We start from the raw sequence: 18,844 nt of genomic DNA on the forward strand, positions 1-18,844 counted from the left end.
AATTTAAGGTAATATTTTTTAAAATAGTGATGTCTAATTTTAAATACTTGGGATTCTCTTAATTTAAAAGGTGCTGGCTGATGGATTCCTGATGATTGGGATCGATGGCTCAGAAGCAGCAGATGGATCTGATTGGTTCTGTTACCATGCAACCTCTCCTTCTATTTTCCCTGTCGGTTTCTGTGAAATTAACATGATTGAACTTACTCCACCCAGAGGTACTTGATACAGTGTTAACTGGAGTTTAATCCTGATTTCTTCTTACATGGTACCTGCTTACATTTAACACAGCCCTAGATTTTCTTGGTATTTGGGTATATATACAATATGTGTGTATGTGTGTGTATAAATAAATAAATGCATACAAACATACACACACGAGAGTTCTGGGTTGCTTTAAAAGCATTATATTCTAGCTAGCTTTAATAAATTACACTATTAATTTCAACATCTGGACCTTGAGATTTTCACTAAGATGGGGGGAAAGTGAAAACAAAGGTTTACAATACTACTGCTGGCTGAACAAGTTTTTTTTCAAGAGAAAAATACCGCTCCAGAGTTTTAAATGCTAGACTGTTCAAAAGCCTGGGATTGACTGGGCTGGGGTTGTGGCTCATTGGTAGAGTGCATATGTGAGGCACTGGGTAAAATAAATAAATAAATAAAGGTTTAAAAAAAAAAAAAAGCCTGGGGTTGAAAAAGCTAAAGTCTGAGGATAGACTATAGCTTAATTGTACAGCTTTTGCCTAGCATGCTGAACCCCAGGTTCAATCTTCAGTGTAACCAAAAACACCCTCAAAAGTCTGTTATAGACAGCACAGAGTCACTTTTGCATTAGGATAGGCAGACACACCTGTGTGTCTGGAAAGGAAGGATGGTTGTAACATGAAGGAACCATTGCACTCTGTAGTAAAAGAGCACGAGTTAGGAGCTTCTCACATTGCCTAAATCTGAAATTGCATGTGCTGAATTATTTTATCTGCATTATAATATTTATGCTAATTTTAAATGAACTGCTACTTAAAACTAGTTGTTTCTTTTAGGTTACACAAAACTTCCTTTTAAATGGTTTGACTACCTCAGGGAAACTGGCTCCATTGCAGCACCAGTAAAACTATTTAATAAGGTAAGTTTAAATGGAAGCATAATAATGATGACCTCACATATGTTTCTTTGCCTGTGTTAGAATAACCTTAATGAAGACTAATATAAATATAAGCATTTAGGCCATGCTCTGTGGCTCAGAAGGCTGAGACAGTAAGATCATGAGTTCAAAGCCAGCCTCAGCAAAAGTGAGGTGCTAAGCAACTCAGTGAGACCCTACCTCTAAATAAAATACAAAATAGGGCTGGGGATGTGGCTCATTGGTCAAGTGCCCCTGAGTTCAATCTGTGGTAGCGATAGATAGATAGATAGATAGATAGATAGATAGATAGATAGATAGATAGATAGATAGATAGATAGACAGACCGACCGACCCACCCACCCACCCACCCACCCAAAAATGAATGAATATGAATATTTGATGATAAAGCAATACAAATATTTTCTTAAGAGAAAAGATTGTTTCTAAAGTTTTTAATCTGAATGAAATAGAAATGAGAACATATCATACCTAGTTCTTGAATGCTTTAGTTTCATAATATGTTTGCATAATTAAAGAATGGGAATTTTCGTTTTAAATTATGTTGTTTGGCTATATGTCTTCTCTTTTTTGCTTTCTAAATCATAGTAGACTTTTGTGTCTTTCTATAAAACAATGTTAATATTTTGCTTCTCTGTGTCAGGATGTTCCAAATCATGGATTTCGTGTAGGAATGAAATTAGAAGCAGTAGATCTCATGGAGCCACGTTTAATATGTGTAGCCACAGTAACTCGAATTATTCATCGTCTCTTGAGGATACATTTTGATGGATGGGAAGAAGAGTATGATCAGTGGGTAGACTGTGAGTCTCCTGACCTCTATCCTGTAGGGTGGTGTCAGTTAACTGGATATCAACTACAGCCTCCAGCATCACAGTGTAAGTTGGTATACAGAAAAGGTGTCCTTTTGTAAAAATCAGCAATTCTCCAGAGGACTGTCTCACATAAATCATCTTGTGAGCTCACAGGACAAGAATATACCTATGTCTGATTGGTTGCCAGGTAAGATATTAAGACTCAACAACACTATCACAGAATCAGACCATGTGTACCATGGCAGTATGAACTACATAGTGACTATAGAAACACCGTAGTCACCAGGTTAAACTGGTCTTGCAGTTTTGATGAGTTTAAAATTACAGGCAAAAAAAAAAATGTATTGGTGTATAATAAGTACTATTGAGTAAATAGTGGAATCTGTTTGGTATTGAGGCTCCTGCTTTTGTGGGAAAAAGTATACCCTTATTTCAGAGCATCATGTATTTTTATAAGCATTATATAATGGTCTTCATAAAGACAGTTCATCTAAATTGTATCTAAAGTGGTAAGCAATTATCTGGTACCAATTTTCCTTTTTATTTTTCAGCATCAAGAGAAAGCCAATCAGCTTCATCAAAACAGAAGAAAAAGGCTAAGTCCCAGCAATACAAAGGACATAAGAAAAGTGGGTCACCATGTGGTGTTTACATACATTTTCTCATTGTTAACCAATTGGGGTCACAGTATTCTTGCACAGAAAATTCTATCCTTGTGAGAACTGATGATCTGCATTATGTATTATGCTTAAAGGTGCAGTATGCCATAAAAGGCAAACCTTTTCAATCATGAAAAACATTTTAATTGAGAGGAAAAATTACTGCCATAGTATTTACATGGTAAAAAAAGAAACCTACAAATGTTTCTTGAAATCATTTAAAAACCTACCAAAAGTCAATACTTCTTTATTTTTTTAACTTTTCATTTTAAAAGCTAAAAAAAGTAAATAAATAAAAAGCAGGTACTTGATGCTTACAGTAGACTCAGAGCTTAATAAACCCATCCTTCTGTGCTGGGATGTAGCTCAGTGGCAAAGCTCTTGCTTCGCATCTGCAAAACCCTAGGTTTGATCCCTGGTTCCAGAAAAAAAGAAAAATGTTCTTCTTACAAAGTATAGCTGTCTTTCTAGAACAATCAATCCAGGCTGATGGCTACCAAACCAATTTTTCTCAGTGTGCTTTTGTGCTATATTTTGCCTTACAGTGAATGATCATTGACATTAATAGCCACAGAAATATAAAAATATGCTGATATTTGATTCTTTTAAATTTAAATCTTTTTCTGGCCTGTAATCCCAGCTACTCAGGAGGCTGAGGCAGGAGGATTGCAAGTTTGAGGTCATCCTGGGAACTTACTGAAACCCTGTCTAAAAATTTAAAAATTAGAAAAGGGCTGGTGATGTAGCTCAGTGGTAGAGCACTTCTGGGTTAATCACTAGTACCAAAAATATATTACCCTCTCCACCAGCATAGAAAGCCACAGGTTTTATAACTTCATGAAGCATATCATAGAATATTTTATTCTAAGATAAGGTTATGTATCTTAATGAAAGGTTTTTTTAAGCAAAAAGTTCTGGAGGATTAAAACTTAAAAGGCTTAAAAAAATGTCTCCAACTTGAAATAAGTGTTGATAGCACCATAAAGACTCAAGTATATTTTTATTCTTATCTTTCTGATTACTTATTTGTTTATAATTTTTAAGGGAGGAACTTAAAAACTTCTACTGGCCACTGTAATGGTGCTTTGAAAAATAAATTTCAGGCTGGGAATAATGACACCTGTAATCCTAGAAGCTAAGGAGACTAAAGCAGGAAGATCACAAGTTCAAGGCCAAACTTGGCAACTTTGCAAGACCCTGTCTTAAAAAATTTAATAAGGGCTGAAGTTGAAGCTCAGTTAGTAGAGTGCTTGCCTAGCACACGTGAGGCACTAGGTTTGATCCCTGGGACAAAATAAAAATAAAACAAAGGTACTGTGCCCAATCTACAACTTAAAAAAAAAAAAAATTTAAACCAGTGAGGCACAGTGGCGCACATCTGTAATCCCAGTGGCTCGAGAGGCTAAGACAGGAGGATCGTGAGTTCAAAGGTAGCCTCAACAACGGTGAGGTCCCAAACAACTCAGTGAAACCCTGTCTGTAAACAAAATATAAAAGAGGACTATGGATATGGCTCAGTGGTTGATTGCCCCTGAATTCAATCCCCAGTACCAAAAAATAAATTAAAAGGGCTGGGGATCTCCAGGATCTCCCAAAAAAAAAAAAAAAAAAAAGTTTTTTTCCCAACACAAAACCCTAGTCAGTCTCACCCTACACATAGAGAAGATTGTCTCTTGCCCCTTGCCCACAGACTCACAATTTTTTGCCAACAGCTGCCTAGAAAGTCTCATATTCCCCTAAAAGTACTTCAGAGAGTATTGTCAAACCAGGCAGATCAAAGGAGTTCCTATTCATCTGAATATAATTAGGAAGAATTCAGTGAGAATTTTTTAACTGTGGATTAACTTTAGCAGATGTAATCCCTTAGCTTTCTGTAAGAGGAATTTACAGGACAGTTTAACTGGTCTTATAACTTTCTGTTGGAAAACATGTCAGAAAATTGTGAGATTTCAGTATTTTCTTTCCCAGATATCAAATTAAAAATGGTTTTATGCTACATATGATGGTGCATACCTATATTCTCAGTTACCCAACGCCAACCTGGACAACTTAGTGACACCCTATTTCAGAATAAAATTTTTAAAAGAATTTTAAAAAGGCAGAGGGCTTGGGCCTCTCACTGGTAGAGCTAGCCTAGGTGCATAAGGCCCAGCCTGGGTTCATTTCCATATTGCAAAAAAAAAAAAAAAGAAGATTAATTTTATTACTCCAAGATTTATGAAGAATACTATTTATTAATTTATGACTTATTGTGTACACATTTCAAACACCTCCCTCAATATAATTCTTTCAGGGCTTGGTTCTGGCTATGGGATTTAGATTATTTAAATTAATGGGCTAGGGGCATGGAAGAAAGAATGTAATTAATGAGGTAATAATATCAGTACTGGTGATATTTATCCTTACTAGATTTCTGGATTAGCTGGAATATTGAATTTAGTTATATAGATGGAATATATTCATAAACTGTGACTTTTTATAGCTCTCAATATTATGACATCATTTTAATGCCTTTAAATTTTTCTTTGGATATAGAAAGGAGAAGAAGTACAAACCTGAGCTGGGGATGTAGCTCAGAGATAGAGCTCTTGCCTAGCAAATGTAAGGCCCTGCAGTGGATCCCCAGCACCACAAAAAAAAAGAGAGAGAGAGAAAACACAAACACACACACACCCTCATTAGAAATCCTTGGGACTGATGTGGTTTGGAATTCAGAATTTTTTGGATTTTAGAAATATGGTGTGTGTGGCATAAATTTTGTAATACCTATTGCACACTCTGGAACATTTTCTGAACCAAAAACTAAATATTTACATTAAATGGATCAAGTAAAAATTATAAATATATCACAAAATGAGTATGGTTTTGTTGTCAAAATATTATAAAATTTCTGAATGTTGGAATTGAAGATAAAGAGTGTAGTATTAAGAAGGAGCAGTTTTTATCTGCTGCTGGTTTATACACACAAAAAATGATTTATTAGAAAATTTTCCCACAATGCCATTTACCTAAATAAGAACAAACTTGGGGCTTAGAAACCTAAGTCATTCGTTGCAAAACAAGCTTTTATGTCAGTAGTACATGGGCTTTTATGTCAGTAGTACATGGGCTATAAAACCTTGTGTTTGCTGGTTGGTTATTATGTTCTGGCTTTGTTGTTTCATCTTATAACTCTTTGGTCTTTTTGGTACTTAAAATCTTTTATTAGGATGTTCTTTGGTACTGTTTACATTTTACAGAGACATGGTTGATTGGCTTCATCATTCTAGCTTGTGGGGGTAATGAGCTGAATTCTTGCTGTAAAGGTGTAGTTGTTAACTAGCTCTTGTGAAAATAAGTTCTGCAAAGAGGATCTATAGACTGTTCAATCTTAAAAGCCTCTTTCTCAAGGTGTAGTAATTCTGGAGCAGGAAAAGCAACATTAATTTCTGTTAAATTTCACTATTTTCAGGGCTACTGGGAGTAGTAGGATTTGGAGATTGTTCCTTGCCATTTTACCTCTATAAGTTATATAATTTATTAGAAAAAAGTCTAAGTAGTTGTTGCACATGATTTTGGTTTGGCAGTTGAGAGTTGAATGTGTACTTACTGGAACTTTAGCTTCCATATCATTTTACATAGAAATGTTGTCTTAGATTTATCTTTTAGTTCTGATTTTGGGAAGCATAATTCTGATTGCTCTTACCTGGGTCATTGTAGACTTTGGACAAGAACAGAAATAACTTAGAGTCACAAAGCTGTGTAAGTATCCTTCAGCTGTCAACCTCAGTAATGCATTATACTTGGTGATTTGGTATTAGTAACGTTGAGAGTATATTTTTGATTAGTAAAAGCACTATTGTAAGTACTACAAGGCTAATGAAACTATATCAGAAGGGTGCGATAAATTTTGTTTCAAAAGAAAGCAGCTTAAGAACTTTCAGGCAATGAGCTTTTAAATTTTAGAAGTGCTTTTCAGAATAAGAATTAGAAATGTTTTCTAAAAGAATGTCTTGTTATCCAGGAATGTTGGCACATGCCAGTAGTCTCAGCAACTTCAGAGGCTGAGACAAGAGGTTTCCAAGTTAAGGCCAGCCTCAGCAACTAGCAAGACCCTATTTCAAAATACAAAACAAAAAGGACTGGGGATTGAAGCTCAGTAGTAAAGCACCCTTGGGTTTAACCCCAAGTATCAAAAAAAAAAAAAAAAAGAGAGAGAGAGAATTTATTGTTAGGGGAGCACATTTTATATCAGTAAAATCCTGCCCCCTGGATAATGCAGTTAAAACTATTTTACTTTGCTTTCTCCCTGAAAACCAGCATTTGAGCTTATTTGGCCAGTGAAATACTACCCTGAAATTATCGCTTTTAAAATCTTCTCTCAGTCTGGGAGTGTAGCTTGGTGTAAAGTACCTGCCTAGTGTTTATGAGGTCCTCCCAGTCCCCAGCATGGCCAGAGAAAGGGGGAAAAAAGACTCTTTTCCATTGTTTTTTTACCCTACCTCAAGCTGAGGTTTTCTTGAAAGAAATTAGCCAGCTAGCTGTTCTCCACACTAAATGGTCTCTATAGTTCATTTTGCTTTGTAATTTTTTAAATATATTGGAGAGTTAGGAGGCAGTCAGAAAGCACTCAGAGAGCAGAAACGGTGTCTCCCACTACCACTCCCAACACTCACACAAACTCAAACACTCCATTGTTGCAGGAAATACAACCCTAGCATAGTGGGTTCTCTTTGCAGTGTCCTGTGCAACCCAGCCTTCCTAGTTATGCATTGCACTTTTCGTACCACGCACGTAAGTCAAAGCTTACTTCAGTCTGACTTGATGTTTAGAGAGGAAGATGCCAGTTGGGAAGAAGCCTGTCAGTTTGTCGAGCCTGCCCATGACAGGCGGGGTGCGGAGGAGCTTCTCTGGTGACGAAGAGTTGACTCCTCCTCCATACCGAGCCCTGCCAGCACAGACAGCCCCAGAGGCCTTCCCACCTCCCAGCACTAGCCGAGAGTTCAGGCCCAGCCTCAAAACAGGTAACGAGTCACTCAGCACTACAGGTACTGCAGAGGGTAAAGTGCTGGGCTGGGTGGCGGGAGACAAAGCATGGTCTGGCGTGTCAGATGCTGCCTCATTAAAGTTTTCTTTTTCTTTTAACTAAAATATTCATTCTCACTGATCCTTGGTAGTCACATCACAAAGATGAATCATCAGGAAAGGTTTTTTTGTTGTTGTTGTTATAAAATACTTGGTAAGCTTCAAATTATGGTAAAGTTATTTCAGCTTTATGGAGCTATGAGGCAATTGTAATACTTTATGGTTTCATTAGATTGGCAGATTTCTTTGTGACTTGACCTAGGGGAGAAATGTGTCATGAAGGAACAATCTGATCAATCAGATCCAAATGTGAGGCTTTGTTTGTGCATTCCATAGGGTCTCATTCATGGAAAGGTTGTGTTTTGACTTCTAGAATAAGTGTGCTTTTTGGTAGTAACATTTACCATAAACATTACCGAATAACATAAATTTAGAAATATGATATCTATGTAATTTTGGTGTTGGATTTGAGATTTATTGCCATAATTTCATGTTTATGTATGTATAATGAGTGATTTATTAAGAAAGTAGCATTTGTCTTGAGTTTAGTTGGTGAGGCCAGAGTAATAGGTTAGTAGACTGCAGAAGGGTTATTTTGGCCATTTGTAATTGCTAAGAACAAAGGTGGTTTCAGAGGATGCCAGAGAGCTTCACTTTCATATGATGAACTTTAGGCATGAGTCGAGATGATACGGCTTCAAAGCCAAAGTTCTCAGTATTCCTTAAAATGTCTTTTATGTGTTGGAAACCTAGATAAGACTTAGTGCCTACCTGTTTTCCTCTTTCTTCTATTTGCTAACATTTTTGCCCCTGAAGTTATCAGCCTTTTTTTTTTTTGTCCATTTTAGAATATATTGTTTATCTTTTTGCATCTCTCATAGTCTGTTAGGTCATCTTCCCCTTTCCTAGAGTGTTTTTCTGATGATCACCCTGATACCCCAATGTCCAGAGAAAATTACAATACTTTTATATGAAAAACAGATTAGAATTACAAAGTTACTTGCTCTTTAATAGAAAAACCTTCATAGTCTGTCTGAAGAACCTTCCAGTTTTTTTTTTTTCTTGTTTGTTTAACTTTTCATTTTATACTTGCTAATTATGAAACAGTCTTCTTTTACCTAATTAAGTGTAGACATTTTGAGTTCTGAATATGTTTAAATTTTTATGGGATTTGGGATGTATTTTCTTGAGACAAAACTAATTTTAGAGGCATGTGTCATTTTGTGAGAGGTCCCAACTCATGTAAAACAGAATTTGATTTTTTAGATTGGCAAAACCCACGAATTTAGAGTAGGCTTGCCAAACAGAAAGCAGCACATGGCTTCTTATGTGACTTCCTTCTTCCTTTAGTGTCTGTTGTGTCTTCTGACTTGGGGGTGCATCTTGTGGGACATGGTGTGATTTTACTCTGGTGAAACTGTAGGGACAGCTTTGTTACCTTAACTATCTGAAAACTGCAATTTAGTTAGCTGTTGAGAGAATTTATTATTTATGGGCTTTATAAGTGGGAAAATGTCATTTTTGGTTTATTTCATGAAATGTTAGTGATTAGTGTCAACAAAGTGACTTCCTTTTAAAAAGAGAGCTAAGAAAAAGCATTTGTATAGAAGATGACATCTGGCCACAGGATCTATTTCATCCATCATTCATTGAGAATAAGGCCTGAAGGAAAAATGATTAGTGTGAACATACCAGACAGGCTTTGTTTTTGATTCCGTGAAACTTTTCATTAAAACATTCCACATCTGAGTGAATGTATCACCTGTATCTTGAGTGATTTTTAAGTATATCATTTTCATATTTTAACATGACTAGAAGCCTAATCCAGAAATTTGTTATTAGCAGCAAGTGCACGTAGCTTCAGATGTGCTTTAGAATCTCAGCTTACCTTTCTTAACATTAAAAAAATAAAACATCTGTTTGAATGGAACATGTTTGATCTTAAGGCACGGTAGTTCCCATTCATTTAGCCATCTGATCATCCTACAAGATATCGTTTTAATCAACCTTTTATTGTGGGTACTGCACCTTTAATGAACTTGGGTTTTGTTATCTATGTGTTTATCTTTGTGGTATTGTTAAAATGTCCCTAACACTTTAGTGCATGTGAGATGAAGGATAGGTATTATACATTTAATACAGTTCTCTATAACAGCATTTTATTAAAAGTAGTTGTTTTTTTTTTTAAAGAAAGGAAAGAACCGCACAGTTTTGTTTGCTTAACCTTCAATAGTCAGATTGGTGTTAATTTTGCTGTTATTATACACAGTGTATTCGCTTTTCTGTCTTTGGCCTATTGAATTTTTAACCACCAGTACCAACACAGGTACCAAAGTTTAAGACAAGAAAATAAGTTGTCTGCTCAGAAGATTGTCCTGTAAATTAGTAAATAAGATGTCAGAGGTCATTAATTTTTTTAAATAATCTTCTGTGTAAGTAAAATCAGGATATGGCAGTTGGAAGTGTAGCTCACTGTTAGAGGATATGCCTAATATGCACCTGCCCAAGGTCCTGGTTTCCATCCTTAGCACCACACACACACAAAAAAAAAAAAAAAGTTGTAGACATTTTAATATTGTTCTACGTAGTGACATTAGTGACAGTATTACTGTCACATGAAAAATGTAAATGCTTACTCCCCCTTAATGCTCTTGAGTCCTAATTCTTCTCTTAAATTTACATTTTTATTTTCAGTATGAGCAGTTCTCAGTTTACATTCCATATTCAGTAGTCTCCCTTATTCAAGTGGAGTATTTTCTAAGACCACCCCCGCCCCAGTGGATGCCTAAAACCACATGTAGTACCAAACTCTATACATATATGTTGTTTCTTTTTAATGTACGTATCTATGATAAAGCTTAATGTATAAATTAGGCACATAAGAAATTAACAACAATACTACTAATAAAATAGAAAAACCATAACAAAGTGCCACAATAAAATTGCCAGCATTGTTGCTCTTGTTTGGGTTAAGTAAGCAGTTACTTGAACACATGTACTACAATACTATGACAGTCCACCCAGTAACGAAGATAACTTTATTAAAGGAGATAGGAAAGCTCCTAAGTGACTAACAGGCAGGTAGTATATAGGGCACAGATAGACCTGATGATGGGAAGATTCACATCCCAAACAGCACAAGGTTTCATCACTCTACTCAGAATAAGGTACAATGTAGAACTTAGAATTATTTATTACAGGAATTTCCCATTCAATATTTTCAAACTACAGTTAAGCACAGAAAATTGAAACTGCAAAAAATGAAACCAGAGATAAAGAGGGACTACTGTATTTGCATCCTCTCATTCCAGATTGTTAATGAAAAGATACCTAATAGACACAAACCAAAAAAAAAGTCTTTCCTTTGATTTGGAGCCAGATACCTCACCTGCAGAGGCTCAAAGTTACTTCAGTGAGTAAAGTGAACAGCATGAGCCTGGGGGCCTAGTGATAGATGGGGTTCTCAGGCTGCCCAGATACAGGGTGTGGCAGCCCATCACTCCCCACTGGTCATATAGCTCTTTAAGGATGTTAAATGTTGCCAATTCTTTGTGAAATCTCTGGTTTCAAAATACTCAGATTTTAAAAAGTGTTTATAGCTCAGTAGTAGAACACTTGTCTAGCTTGACCCCAGGCTCAGGTGAGAGGGGGGGGGGGATAGGGATAGTTTGTGGCTGCCAATTTAGTAGATCTGTGTACCCTGAAGAAGTTGAGCAAGGTTAGCATTACTCACCATGGGACTAGATTCCAGTGATTGTATTATTTTAAGAGACCACCTCACCTGTATTTCAAATTATTTGTAACTTCACCGAGCATGGTGGTACACATTTGTAATCCCAGTGATTCAAGGGGCAGAGGCAGGAGGATTGCAAGTTCAAGTCCAACCTAGGCAACTTAACAAGACCCTGTTTCCACATAAAGAATAAAAAGAGGGGCTGGGGATGTGGCTCAAGCGGTAGCGCGCTCTTCTGGCATGGGTGCGGCCTGGGTTCAGTCCTCAGCACCACATACAAAGATGTTGTGTCTGCCGAAAACTAAAATGTAAATAAAATATTTAAAAAAAAATAAAAAATAAAAAGAGTTGGGGGTGTAGCTCAGTGGGAGAATGCCCCTGGGTTCAGTGCTAAATACTGCTCCCCCCCAAAAAAAAAAAAAAAAAACGCTTTATTTTGTGTTTTTTTGAAACTTTAAGCTCAATTTGGGTTAGACATTAACGTGGTGAATTGAACCCAGGACTTTTTACATGCCAGGCAAGTGCTCTGCCACTGAGCGACATCCCCAGCTCCTGGACAATAACTTTTTAGGAAAACTAAACACATCTCTGAGAGGTTGGGTAGTTCATGAAACTAGTCTGACAAAGAGAGTTCTGTGGGCAGTCTAATGGTGCTGGGTAGTTAGGTTGAGGGGTAGTAACAAGTTAAGAGTAGTTTATTAAAGGAGATAGGAAAGTCTCAAGAGTTAAACCTGACCTGAAATTCTGGCTTTGGACCCAGCAAAGATGAAATTCCTCTTTCCTGTCATAAAATATTGGAAACTAAAAACAGTCCTCCATAGAAATTAAGACCTGTTCAAACGTGACCTATCCATAAATAGAGTATTGCCTATACTCTGAATTTGTTTTCATTAAAAAGCGAGTCATCAGATAAGAACTTGGCCAGGCAATGTGTTCTACTATTAAATGATCCCATTGGACAAGTTAGTAGTTTTGCATCAGTGATTTTCACATTACTAGTGTCAGTAGTTTTTTTGTGTGTGGCCTTGGGATTGGAACCCAGGGCCTTTGTGTATGTGAGGCAAGTGCTCTACCCTTGAGCTATGCCTCTAGCCCAGTAGATATTAAACTAAAAGAATTACCCAAGTTTTCTATGCCTTTACTTTAAATATAGGAGTTTAATACCAGATTTATTTTTATAAATTTATATAAATGTAATTTATATGGCAAATATTGTTTCATATTATTCATAATATTTGCATGTTCATTATGAGATTCATGCTGTTTTTACTTTAGGGGGGTCTTTTTAATAAAGGTACTCCTGGGCTAGGAGAATAGTATAAAGCACTTCCCTTCTGTGCAAAAGTCCCTTAACTTAATTTCTAGCACTACAAGATAAATCAAAGGTGATCCTTAGGGACAGTAGGATCATATTAAAGTCATACTTATTGTGTATTGTACCTTAGAAGTATGCAAGGAATATGCCATTGTTTCTGTAGACATTGACATAAAAGTGAATACTTTATCATAAAGACAATTATTTTGGATTACTGAGCACTATTACCTTGAGCATTCCATCAAAGGTGTCCACTATGCAGTATTATTCCTTTCTAGAACATTCCTAAATTGCCAGTATACAATGAAAATTAAAATTCAGACCAGAGGTGTATCTCAGTGGTAGAGCACTTTCCTAGCACTTGCAAAAAGCCATGGGTTAGTACCCAGCACTTTAAAATAATAATAAAATAATAATTTTTTTAATCAAATGTTTAAACTTTCAGGGTTGTTGTGCTTTGTTGTGTTATGTTGTATTTTTTCCAGTGCCAGGAATCAAAACCCATGCTAGACAAGCCCTCTACCACTGAGCTACATCCCCAGCCCTCTGGTGTTTACTTCTTAGATTTATTGATGAAGAAGTCTTATTAACTATAAAGCTGAAGGAACATGAAGAGTAAAGGCAATCTGGATATTCCAGAAGCTTGATAACATCCTGTACATTTCTCTATTTCTCTCTCTCTCTCTCTCTCTCTCTCTCTCTCTCTCTCTCTCTCTCTCATATGCAGTGACTACGTTGCCGCTGAAGGAGGAGTTGCTAGATGGAGAGGATTACAACTTCCTCCAAGGAGCATCTGATCAAGAAAGCAATGGCTCTGCCAACTTCTACATCAAACAAGAGCCATGAGGTGGCTCAGAAACTGAGGGTGGGAGGGGAAAAATTTTACACAGAACTGATTTATAATCCAGCTGTACAGCGGGCTATTCTACTGGGACATTTTGCTAAACACAGAAATTTTCAGTTCCAGATTTTTCAGGTGGGTAGGGAAACTATTTTAGCCGGGTGGGGGGGAAATTTTTCAATTTATAAAAAGATGGACAATTTTTGTGTTGTATTTGAAGCTTTTGAAAGAATTTTGTAATATTTTCCAAGTTTGGATTTATGTGCATTGTTAACAAGAACTGAAAATCTTAACTTTTTTGGTAAGATTAAAGTTTAGGTAGCAGGATTGAAGGAAATGATTTAAGAAGGATATAGTTGTAAATGCAAATGAACTGTCATTACAAATGAACCTTTTTGGTACCTGTTGGGAGATTTTTGGATTTTAGAAGTTAAGCCAGTCACATCTCCAGCTTCCTTTGCTGCAGAAATATGCAACTGAACCCCTCATGGAGGGCTCATCACCATGTAGATCACGGAAGGGGTAATTAATTCTGCTTGATGGCATTTTATTGCAGCCCATTTTAAATGTTTGTACAGAAATGTTTTTCATTCTGTGAAAATTTATTTGGAGTTCTATATGAAACTGGAAGAACTCTGGATACATTTATGTGTTCTTTTAAGTAAAAAATGATTCAAATTATCCTAACACTAAAGTGTTTAAACTGGAATGGTTGACAAGATATACAGGATCTCGACATACATGTTGCGGGGTTAGGGAAAATGCAATATTATCCTAAGTTTATTTTCTTTTCCTTACTAAAATAAATCCCACAAAAAGGGATTCTGATTAATTCTCTGACATTTCCCTCCATCTGTGAGATAGCAACTTGGCATGACCACACCCCAAAACGGATGTTCTATATTACCAAAACAATCAAAAGTTGTTCAAAGCCGAAATAGGTTTAGATTTCAAAATCATTCCAGCTCCACATTTAACTAGCTTGGATTTGTTAGAAAACTAATTTGAAAGAGAATTTAATTTTCATATAATTCCTATATCTAGTATGAATTATCTTTATTTGTAGTCAGAATTTATTTTAACAGTAATAACAGTAAGTGATTTGGACCATTTTGAACATTCCCTATTTTAAAATTCACATGGCTTCCTTTAAAATTAGGGTACAAGGGTAAATTGGTGAGTTGTGACTGAATGAGAGAGCTCTAGCGTTTACCAGTGAGGTTCATAAACTAAACTCTCAGGAATTCATTGCATCTGTTGTAGAAGTGCTTCTGGGTCTTAGCCTGGCCTCTTCAGAGTGATAATACTGACCATCTCCTCTGGAATATAGGCAGGGCTAATTAGAAATTAATCAAAATGATTAACCTCTACAGTCCTTCAGCCTATGAAATGCTTTAAAAAATGTTAGAAAGTCCCAGGAGACCATTTTAGGTAAGATTTTTGTTTGAATTTTAAAATGCATAGAACGTTTAAAACCAGCAATTTATTTTCTAAAATATTGCTCTACTTTTGGGAATAATAGCATTGGTAATACGCACAGGTTTACCTCATTCTATGCAAGAGGGGTTAATATCATAAGATTTTGTAGTAGCTACTGGAAGTAAAATGTGTTACTTTATAATGTAAGAATGTATGGAATCGCATGTCACCATTTCTTAATACTGACTCTTTGGGGGCATAAATGCAGATCATATCAACGCAAGTTGATTCTCGTGTCAAATATATGTGAATTCAGCTGTAAATTACTGGATATCTTAAACAACATTGCTGAGAGGGACCTACCATAAATGTGACATCCTCACACTTCCCAAATCTTGAACTTTGAAGAATCTTCCCATAAACTTAAAGCCTAGAAGAGTTCCAAGGCAAAGGGTACAGCAGTCTTTATTCTCAGGCTCAGTGGATTAAATACAGGACTGTGGCTCCATGATGCAGGCTCAAGAAGCCTGTGGTGTACTCTAGGAGTACCTTGGGTGTAGGGGCCCTCTGGGGAACTGAATAAACCAGGAGGGATGTGATTTGGAGCCAACCAGTCCTGGTAATTAGTTCTGTGAATGCTCATCTGTAGCCAGGTTTTATAAGCTTCCAGTTCTATAGCAAAAACCAGGCTCTGAGTGTTTTAGGATTTCCCATATACTCATAAAGTGTTTTTTGTCTTGATCCAGTGACCAACAGTTAAGGGTTGGTAAGGACTTCCTACAGTCTAAATACAACCTGAAGCCCTCCTCATTACTCATACTCTAACTCCTGCTGCTGAGAACAGAAAATAAGTCAATGCAGAGGAGATATATGTCTCAGCCATAACTCTTGATTGTACAACTCAGTAGACCCATTCTCTTACGGTTCACAGTGTACTGCTGACCTTGGGTTTGTTTTTGTTTTTGTTTTCCTGTTGGGATTACTTGGGGACTTTTGGTAGTTTAAACTCTTTAACCTTTTCCTTGCTGTGTATGAGGAAAGCTAAAGCTGTTATCAACTTCTTATTCTATGGATACTAACACGGGTTTTCAGTGTTTGTTTGTTTTTATTATTATTAATTTTGTGTGATGTGAATACCCTCTCCCATCAATATTTGTATTATGGTGCTATATATTTGGTAATGATCCTTTAATATTGGGAAGGGATTTTAAAAATACTGTGATTAAACTGGGTTTCTTCCTTTGATTTTCATATTTTAAATAAAGCCACAGTCATTTATACAAAAGAAAAGCATCTCTCTGTTCTAGGCAAATCTTTTGAGGACAGAGATCAAAGTAAACTGCATAAGGTTTTTACATCATTTCTGTATGTATTTGATATATAGATCAATATCTGTACAAATTTAATCTTTTATTTTCTGGTAACTTGTGATCATTGAGAAAGTGTTTGAAACTTTCTCATAAAGTGTATATAATGGCGTGAAAAATTCCTTCAGAGAAATTTATGTTCCTTTCATTTTTACCAAATTGCAAATTTTCAGCATGGATGTGAAAAGCATTAAAATTATAACTTTGTGTACAAGATTAAAATAATTCACTAAATTTGCCCTTTTTTACACAAAATAAAATGTTAAAAGTTAAGCTGTATTTGAGCATTCTTTACTGTGTTGTGGTTTGAGGGGGATGCTTTATTCAAAATGTTGAATGCCTTCTATAAGCAGCTCTTAAAGAGGCCCCTGTTCCTTCCTAGAGGAGGAATTTCCTACTAGTAGGCAAGGAGAAACAGAGGCCAGCATGGACCCATAGCTAGACCCAGGACCAAACTGTTTCAGGGTTACTACCATGCTTAACGGGGGGCGGAGGGGGGGGTGCTTTTACTGAAGATTTAACCCAGAGCTTTGCCCATGCTAGACTATGCAGGTGCTGTACCACTAAGCTACACCCCAAGCCCCTTGTCAACACTTCTGACAGCAGATGGTATACATTTTTTTGCCCACACTGAGTATCCTTTCTAATTCACATTTCAAATCAATTCTGACAGTCTACTTGGAGAGTCAGATCCTACGAGACTGCTCCCCCGCCCCCATTTTAGAGTTGTGACTTGTGCTTCTAACCAGCTGGCTTATAAATCAAGAGTTCCATAATTGCCTCACAGAACTCAGGTAAGCACTTCTCTTAATCACCCTTTTTTAATTTTTTTTATTTTTATTTTTTTTTGAGAGAGAGAATTTTTAATATTTATTTTTTAGTTCTCAGTGGACACAACATCTTTGTTGGTATGTGGTGCTGAGGATCGAACCCGGGCCGCACGCATGCCAGGCGAGCACGCTACCGCTTGAGCCACATCCCCAGCCCAATCACCCTTTTTTTAATAAAGGATATAAAGAATACAGTTAAGATGCACAAGGCAACTCATGTGGAAGGTAAATGGGGCTTCTGTGTGTTCTATGGGCACACCACCCTCCAGGCAACTCAGGAATATGGAAACTCCCCAAAACCTGTACTTTTGGCTTGCTATGGGAGTTTCATTATATAGGCATAGTTGATTACATCATGGTCCATTGGTTATCAACTCAACCTTTAGTCCCCCCTGCCCTTCCTAGAGGTTGTGGGATGACACAGCTCCAATCCCTATAGGCACAAATTGGTTCTAAGAACCAGCATATCCCCACCTTGAGGTCAGGAAACTAACCCCTCCCCACAGTCATCTCAGCATACAAAAAGATCCTTATTGCAAAAGAAAATCCAAGGGTCTTAGGAGTTATGTACCAAGAATGTGCAGAAACCAAACTTCTTTATTTTTTTATGGTGCTGGGGATTAAATCCAGCACCTCAATGTGCAAGGCAAGCAGTCCACCTCAGGGATACCTTCAGCCCCCAAATGTATTGCTTCCCTCACAGTGTCATTCATTTTATTTAGTGTAGCAATTTTCATAAAACACAGTATAAAGTCCTACATAGAAGTGATTTCATTTTTGTCATTTTCTTAAAACTATAAATCCACCTCTTTAAAATTCAAGAGAGCACTACAAATGCATTTTATAACTGCCTATCCAGCCAAATTAATCTGAAAAGTAGGATTCCTGCTTCTAGCCTGGGAAAGAAGCAATCTTAAGTATTTCATCCCAGAATAAAAAGGAAGTTGATAGAGTTGCAGGTATACCAGGTATGGGCCAGACACATGGAAGTTAACTGTATTTGTATACACTATTTCATTTAATCCAGCATTGCACTGTTAATAGGTATTCCTTTTTAAAAATCTTTAGACTTTGGAAGTAACTTGCCTAATTTGTAGACAACAAACGTAAATCTAGACCACTTGACTAGTCTGCATTTCCACAAATAATTCTTACAGAAATAAACATTTCTCTATTGTTAATGCTATCAGGGATGTTTATTTCTTTATTAGTTTCCTTGAACAACCAGTGCTACACTTTTCCTCTGCAGCCCTAGAATATGTTGAGTATTCCCAGGTTCTGAGAAGGATTAGATATTTCTTCCATAATAAATGGCTACTGCCACAGTAACCGGAGAACAAAGCCATTTCTTTCAGCTTAGTATCAAATAAGCACAGTCCACTGCACCCAATTCCAAAGGCTTTATTGGTAAATACGCTTTAGAAAAGAATGGTCTACCCTACCCCTTCCAAGTCAGTGGAATGAACAGCTGTGTCCAGGGACTCCTCAGACTGCTGAAGGGGACCCCTACTTTGACCACTTCTATTCATAGACCCAGTCATGAGCACAAGACTTGTAGTCAACCAGTTCTTCAGGCTTAAACCATAGGCTGATCTCTTTTTCAGCACTTTTTACAGAATCACTGCCATGAATGATGTTCCTAAAAAAGAAAACAATT

The 18,844-nt window shown here is 36.7% G+C and overlaps 2 protein-coding genes across 4 annotated transcripts in view; one reads left to right on the plus strand and one right to left on the minus strand.

Annotated features, from left to right (window-relative positions):
• Mbtd1 (mbt domain containing 1) overlaps nucleotides 1-13,594 on the plus strand; it is a 61,862-nt gene extending 48,268 nt beyond the window's left edge. For both annotated transcript variants that reach the window (XM_077800498.1, XM_077800499.1), the window contains 6 exons: nucleotides 71-218; nucleotides 1,044-1,126; nucleotides 1,788-2,022; nucleotides 2,511-2,588; nucleotides 7,430-7,621; nucleotides 13,458-13,594. In XM_077800498.1, the coding sequence (XP_077656624.1) occupies nucleotides 71-218; nucleotides 1,044-1,126; nucleotides 1,788-2,022; nucleotides 2,511-2,588; nucleotides 7,430-7,621; nucleotides 13,458-13,576 (855 nt within the window). In that variant the 3' untranslated portion in view covers nucleotides 13,577-13,594. The remainder of the gene's footprint in view (nucleotides 1-70; nucleotides 219-1,043; nucleotides 1,127-1,787; nucleotides 2,023-2,510; nucleotides 2,589-7,429; nucleotides 7,622-13,457) is intronic.
• Nucleotides 13,595-18,572: 4,978 nt separating this feature from the next.
• Nucleotides 18,573-18,844, minus strand: part of Nme1 (NME/NM23 nucleoside diphosphate kinase 1) — a 29,880-nt gene continuing 29,608 nt past the window's right edge. For both annotated transcript variants that reach the window (XM_077800500.1, XM_026386757.2), the window contains one exon: nucleotides 18,573-18,826. In XM_077800500.1, coding sequence (XP_077656626.1) covers nucleotides 18,709-18,826 — 118 coding nt within the window. In that variant the 3' untranslated portion in view covers nucleotides 18,573-18,708. The remainder of the gene's footprint in view (nucleotides 18,827-18,844) is intronic.

This window comes from Urocitellus parryii, chromosome 7, assembly GCF_045843805.1.
Source record: "Urocitellus parryii isolate mUroPar1 chromosome 7, mUroPar1.hap1, whole genome shotgun sequence".
In the NCBI taxonomy this organism is placed as follows: Eukaryota; Metazoa; Chordata; class Mammalia; order Rodentia; family Sciuridae; genus Urocitellus; species Urocitellus parryii.